The sequence below is a fragment of the Chlamydomonas reinhardtii genome, chromosome 8, assembly GCF_000002595.2.
Source record: "Chlamydomonas reinhardtii strain CC-503 cw92 mt+ chromosome 8, whole genome shotgun sequence".
Classification (NCBI taxonomy): domain Eukaryota; kingdom Viridiplantae; phylum Chlorophyta; class Chlorophyceae; order Chlamydomonadales; family Chlamydomonadaceae; genus Chlamydomonas; species Chlamydomonas reinhardtii.
In genome coordinates this window covers 4642937-4649175 of record NC_057011.1, presented here as the reverse complement: position 1 = coordinate 4649175, position 6239 = coordinate 4642937, and the positions used below count along the sequence as shown (strand labels likewise).

At 64.9% G+C, this 6239-nt stretch overlaps 1 protein-coding gene across 1 annotated transcript in view; it reads right to left on the bottom strand.

Annotated features, from left to right (window-relative positions):
• Positions 1–4681, bottom strand: part of CHLRE_08g383550v5 (uncharacterized protein) — a 7732-nt gene extending 3051 nt beyond the window's left edge. The window contains exons 1-11 of the mRNA XM_001694260.2: positions 4249–4681; positions 3664–3743; positions 3387–3447; positions 2808–2906; positions 2465–2523; positions 2038–2166; positions 1713–1815; positions 1405–1485; positions 1112–1156; positions 738–813; positions 102–403 (exon numbers count right to left, since the gene is read on the bottom strand). Of these exons, the coding sequence (XP_001694312.2) occupies positions 102–403; positions 738–813; positions 1112–1156; positions 1405–1485; positions 1713–1815; positions 2038–2166; positions 2465–2523; positions 2808–2906; positions 3387–3447; positions 3664–3743; positions 4249–4455 (1242 nt within the window). The 5' untranslated portion in view covers positions 4456–4681. The remainder of the gene's footprint in view (positions 1–101; positions 404–737; positions 814–1111; positions 1157–1404; positions 1486–1712; positions 1816–2037; positions 2167–2464; positions 2524–2807; positions 2907–3386; positions 3448–3663; positions 3744–4248) is intronic.
• Between the last annotated feature and the right edge of the window lie 1558 nt (positions 4682–6239).

The following is a 6239-nucleotide window of genomic DNA, read 5'->3' as shown; positions in this document are numbered from 1 at the left end:
ATTTGCACACACACGGTAGACTGCAGTCAGCGGTCACGCGCACACAGGGCACCGCTGCACACTGTCCCGCACGCACGCACGCACCCAGGCCCACCGCGCACCTGCCCCGGGCTGCCGCCCATGCTCGCGCCCGGCGACGCCTCCAGCGCAGCTGCGCCCAACGGGTCGCGGCCGCTGCTGCTGCCCCCCACGCCGTCGCCCCCCTCGCCCACACCCGGCACGCCCGCCAGCACGTCGTCTCGGCCGTCGTCCGACAGCCGCGCCGGCCGCGGCGCCGAGTTGGGCGACAGGTGGGCGTAGCCGCCGCTGGTGCTGCCTCCCTCCGGGTCGACGCTGACGCGGCGGGAGGAGGGGTTGGAGCGCTGCAGAGACTGCGCGCGCAGCAGGCCGCGCGTCTTCTCGACTGTGGGTAGCGAGGGACGGGTGGTGGTGGTGGTGGTGGTGATGCGGAAGAGAGGAGACGGAGGGCGGGCGCGCAGGAATGGCGGCACAGGATGGCAACGGGCCATCCGCAGGTAAGGGGGTGTTAATGACTCTTTTCGCCAGCACCTGCACCCCAACCGCCCACTCCCTTCCCCACTAGGCCGCGCCTATCATATCACAGGCCATCGCGCCCCCATCCCATGCACAGGTGACCACAGCGCTGTTGCTGCTGCGGGCCCATGAGCCCTTCACCACCACCACCGCCGCCGCCGCTGCCGCCGCCGCCGCCGGGTAAGCAGGCGCACGCCACTCACACTCTGCCTCGTCGCGTTGCGGCGCCTCGATGCGCGTGAGCGGGTCCAGCAGCCGAGTCAGCTGCTGGGCGGAGGCCTGCGGGTGGGGGACAGCGGGGAGAGAGAGGTGCGGGATCGGGTGGCGGCAAGACGGAGGCGCAGTGGGGAGGAGAAGCAGTTGGGCAGAGGCGGGCAGGGCGGTGGAGGGACAGGAAAGGCTGAGGCGCAACGGCCGCATGAAGGCAGGCTGCACGCCAACACGTACGCACACACGCGTGCACTCATATTGTGGTCTTCCTCTTCCCTCTGTGCTGCTCGAACACGCTGTGAACCTTTTAACAGGCCATCGCACAGTCAGGGCAAGGCGGGCCCTGAGATCCCGGAGGCGCACTCACGTGAGCGCTGCCGTCGCGCTTGCTGATGAGCAGGCTTTGCGCCAGCTGCGGGGCGAGTGGGCGGGTCAGGTGGGTAGGTGTGATTGGCGCGGGTGATTGCGACCGGGCGGCACATGTACTAGCCAGCTGTGCTCACAGCCGCCAGCGAGCAGTCGAAGTCGCTCCCAGCCTCGCACTGATGCAACCGGCGCGTATGATCCACACGCAGCTGGCTGCTCGGCTTTTTCTTGGTTTCCGGAATGAACTTGGGATTGGAATGAAATACACACACACATACGCACGCGCACACGCACCTGCAGCGGCGTGTAGCCGTATGAGTCGGGCAGTGTGCGCGGGTCCTTCACAGGCTTCCTGCGCTGAGGCTGGGCGTTCATCTGTACGGTGGGGGTGTGGGGGTGGCGTCGGGTGGTGTGTAGGTGTGGTGGCGGTGGGCGGGTGCAGGCAGGCAGGCAGGCAGGCAGGCAGGCAGGCAGTTGGGTAGGTGAGTCGAGATGAGTGGAGGTCGGTGGGTTTGGCAACCAGCCTAGCCCCCGCCACCCCACCCCAGTGCCGTCCCGCAGCTGCTCCCCCCCCCCCAAAGCTACTGCCGGCCCGCACTCACGGTGGCCCAGGTCTCCAGCAGGAAGGTGGCCATGTCGGTGCTTCCGCGCATGGCCGCGATGTGCAGCGCCGTGGAGCCGGCGTTGCAGGTCACCAGGCCCAGGCTGCGGGGGGGGGGGGTGGCGGGGCGGGAGGGAGGGAGTATGTGTGTGTGTGTATGTGTGCGTTGGGGAGGAAGGTGTGCCGGATGCCCCCGGTCGGCTGGACAGACAGCCACAGTCCGCTGGCCGGAGTGGTTCGACAGCGCCCTGCATCTTCGTGTCTCTCGCTGCTTACTGGGAGTTATGGAACCGCCAACACAAACACCAGCTCCAACTCCAACGCACCTGTCCGAGTGCCCGGTGGCGTTGAGGCGACACTTGGCTCGCACCAGCGCCGCCGCCGCCGCCCGCTGGCCCGCCCACACCGCGAAGTGCAGCGGCATGAGCCCCGCCTCGTTGCGCAGGTCGGTGTAGCTGCAACGCGTGCGTGTCCGTGTCCGTGTGTGTGTGTGTGTGTGTGTGTGTGTGTGAGTATGTGTGTGTGTGTGTGTGTGTGTCACATATGCGGGGAGTTGGAGCGGGTCCGCCACGGAGCGAGGACAGCAGGCGGGGAGAGCAGCGTGGGTGGGTGCTGGCGAGTGGGTGCTGCCATGCGGCCACTCAGCGCACCACCGCTGCGCTCGTGCTGCCAAAGCATCAGCCACGGCGCAACCACCCCTGACCCTACCCTGACCCCCACCCCTGACTCCTGCCTGCCCCCTGTCGCTCTCACCGCTTTGCCTTGTCGCCGTTCCCGCTGGCGTCCGCGCGCGCCAGCAGCAGCTCCAAGACCTGCGACACACACACGACACACATAAACCACATGACACGCGGCAGGCAGTCCCCCTAGTGGGTGGGCGAGAGACTGGGTAGGCAGGTGTACGTGAGAAGTGAACAGCGCCCGTCGACAGCGCCCCTGTGCGCCCAGGGCACACCCGCTCACATACCGTAGGTCGCAATCCCCAGACACACCCACACACCCACACCCACACCCAATACACGCGCTCCCCTGGTGCACCACGCCCGCCCCTCACCTCCCCCCCCCGCCCCTCACCTCCCCCCCCCCCGCCCCTCACCTTGACCTGCCCCTTGTACGCGGCGTAGTGCATGCAGGTGTTGCCGTACGCGTCAATGTCCAGCACGTCCGCACCCGCACTCAGCAGGAACACCACCGCCTGCGTGTGTGAGCGCGTGTGTGTGTGTATGTGTGTTCGTGTATGCGTGTGTGCGGGTGGGAGGGTTAGCCGTCCATGGAGACCGGATACATCATATCACAAGTTTGAAGTGCCGACGCCCACAGGTTGGGGGGAGCCATGGGGAGGGCCGACTCACGACAACCCCGACTCTCAGTCCCGTCAGCGGCCCCACGCACACCAACTTGCCTCTCCTCCCTCAGCAACTCAAACACCGTACCCCCAGCCAGCCACCGGGCTTCCTGCAACTCCCTGCCCCGCGCCCCTCGCCACATGCGCTACGCCGGCAGCCCCCCGCCCGACGCCTGACACCTCAACTGTGCATGTGCAAGCGCACGAACACGGTCTCGCGCACGGGGGCCACCCTGCAGTTCAACCCTCTCGGTCTCCCGAGCTCCCAACCTCAGGACCTGCGGACTTTCGTGCCCCCCTCCCTCTCCCCGAGCTCGCCGTGTGACCCACCTCGGCGTGGCCCTCCTCCGCCGCCAGGATGAGAGGCGTCTGGCCCTTCTTGGACTTGGCGCTGTGAAGGGGCGTCGTCAAGAGGAATGAGCGGATGTGCAAATGAATAAGCAATGAAAGGTTGCGCGTGGAGTATATCAGGGAGCCTGCTAAGGCGAGGAGCACCGGTCGAGGGGGGAATCTCGACGGGACACGCGCATGGCGTGTGTGTATGCTGCCGCACACATCACTGCTCGCTGTCCTGTTGTGGCGGCGGCGGTGCTGTGCCGCCTCTCACCTGTATGGCGGCGGCTCTCCGGGGATAGGCTTGCGGTTGGCGCTGCCCTTGCGCCCGTGGTGACCCAGCATATCCAACATCTGCAAGACAACGCGTGTGTGTGTATGAGATTGTGTGCGTGTGCGTGTGTGTGTGTGTGTGTGTGTGTGTGTGTGTGTGTGTGTGTGTGTGTGTGTGTGTGTGTGTGTGTGTGTGTGTGTGTGTGTGTGTGTGTGTGTGTGTGTCGTTGTTGCATGCAGGCGTCCCGCGCGCTCGTCCCTATCACGTGCGCATGCTTATACTGCACTTGCACTTGAGGCCACGTTTGCGCCTTCGTGCCTAGGCCACACTGCAGGCATGCCCACATGGCCCCGATGCCTGTCATGCTGTTGGGGTGCCCCGCCCTGCAGTGTGCGGATGGCATACCCATCCCTGGCCATCTTGTTCCCAAACCACGTGCCGGCAATCCCCAGACGTGCGCAGTCACGTCAGGTTGCCTGCCCACCCCCCACCCCCGGTATCTTGACCGTTGCCGCGCTGGCAGCGTTGGCTCTGGCAGTGGTAGGTACCGGCAGGCCCCCACCCAGCGACCTGCCCAACACGTACCTCCATATTCCCTGCCCGCGCGGCTAAATGCCACGCATTGTACCAATCCCTTGTGCGTGCATATATGAAGTTGGGATTGTCCATCAGCGCGTTCTTCGCCTCCTCAACCTTGCCCTCGAACACATTCTCGAGAAATTTCTTCTCCTCGGGGCCCAAGCCCTGCAGCTGGTTTGCTACGTGCTGAAGCTCAGATGCCGCCTGACCCATGCTGCCGCGCCCTTACGCGCCGCTCCACGGGGCGGTCAATTGTCAAGTCTCAAGTGGTGAACTGCTCGCCAGGAAAAACGTCGCCGGCCAAGTCAAGTGACTTTCTCCTTTATCATATGTTTGTCAAAAATTGGTCAACCGCGAACCCGTCGTGTCTGTTCTGCCTGATTCTTCTTATGACTTCCGCAATAGCGCAATTTGGCTGGCAGACTTCTATGCAATAATGATGACGTCGTTATGCGCGGGCTAGGGCAAAGTAGTTGGGGGGCCAGGACCCATCGCGCCAGCGGGCGCCATCTTCCCAGAGCCAGTACCTGCTAGCGCCCCTGTTGCCGCCCTCCTGCCGGGCCCTGTCAAGCCTGTGTCCGTACATTGCTCCCACAGCGGCTGCATCCCTGCAAGACACTGCGCACACATGGCAACGTGTCACAGGTACAAGACGTGGGCGCGGCATGGTGGCACTTGCTGCCCTCAAGCCCAAGCTCAAGCCCGAGGTGTCAGCGTGTATCGTGCACGGCAGCAGGACTGCTGGCCCATCAGTGCCGCAGCAGCCTGACCAGCCGCGGGACAGCCGGCACTGCCGCCCTCCCCAAGTCCCCAGAGCTTGCCCATTGCGCCCTGTTTGTTACAAGGCCGTTTAGGGAAAGGCGCCCACTCCCACGGGGAGTGCACTTGTTCCCTTGGCACAACTCGAGGCACATGAGTGCTGACCTCACAGAAGCTCACCCCATCAACACGCCCCTGACTGAAGACTGAAGTGCTGGCCCAGCCTGTAGGCTGCAGCTGTGGCGCGTGTTGCCAAGTTGCTGTTAGCTTGTGGCCTCATTTGTGGGTGATGTGGCATTCCCAGCAACGCGCCCTTGCTGGTTCTGGCTGGCAGCATGCGGCACATGCACGTCATCTGTGCGCTGCGGCGGAGCAATGACTCACCGGCTTGCATCTGAACGCGCGTTCCCTGCATTGCTTCCTGGTACGGCATTCAGGTGCCCGCCTCCTGGTGCACCACACGCCGCTCGCGCGCGTGCAACTGTATTCTTTAGCCGCTTCAACGCTAGCTTAGCCACTACGGAGTGTAGCGGCTAGCGGAGTAGGGGCTGAGCGGGGTTGAGCATGGAGGCCGTACCAGACGGCCGAGGCTGGTATCGTTTGCTGCTCTCCTTCTTTCGGCATTCTGCCTCTCTAGCAGAGCAGCTCACACCGCTCGGTGCGGTTGCTTATGTCCAAGTTGTCGCCCCGCGAGCCTTTTCGGCTCGCCCCCGCCCAGTCCAGGTGCCCTGTCATGGAGCTGCGGCGCTTCGTGGCTCTGCGGCTGCGGCGGCGCCTCGTCCCGCGCCGCCCTCGCCTGGTTGCTCTGCTAGAGCTTGGCGGCGGCGCCGACTATCCTGCTACACGTGTTGTGGTAGTAGCGGTATCGTGAGGCCGGCGTTGAGGGCGGCTGGGCGGGCCCGTGAGGGTCCTAGGCGCCCGCCGCCGCGCCAATCCGCCTTCCGCTCTGGTCTAAGTACGCATTAGTTCCGCAACACTCGTCAATAATAGGGGTTGTTTCTGGGTTGTTTGTTCGTGCTCCACTGCTCCAGGCTGCCCCGGTCGTTTTAGGGCTCCCGCCAGGGTTCAGGCTTTTTGTTTTACCGGGGGTCCGGGGCGTTAGCCTGGAGCGCGTGTTGTTGCCGGGTTAGCAGCTGGTGTGTCAGTTGGCGGCGCCTTCGGCTGTCGCCGCCTGTTGCCGTGAGCCGTTGTGGGTTGCTGTTGCTGGCTTGCTGCCGCTGCCGTGCTGGCGGCCGTGC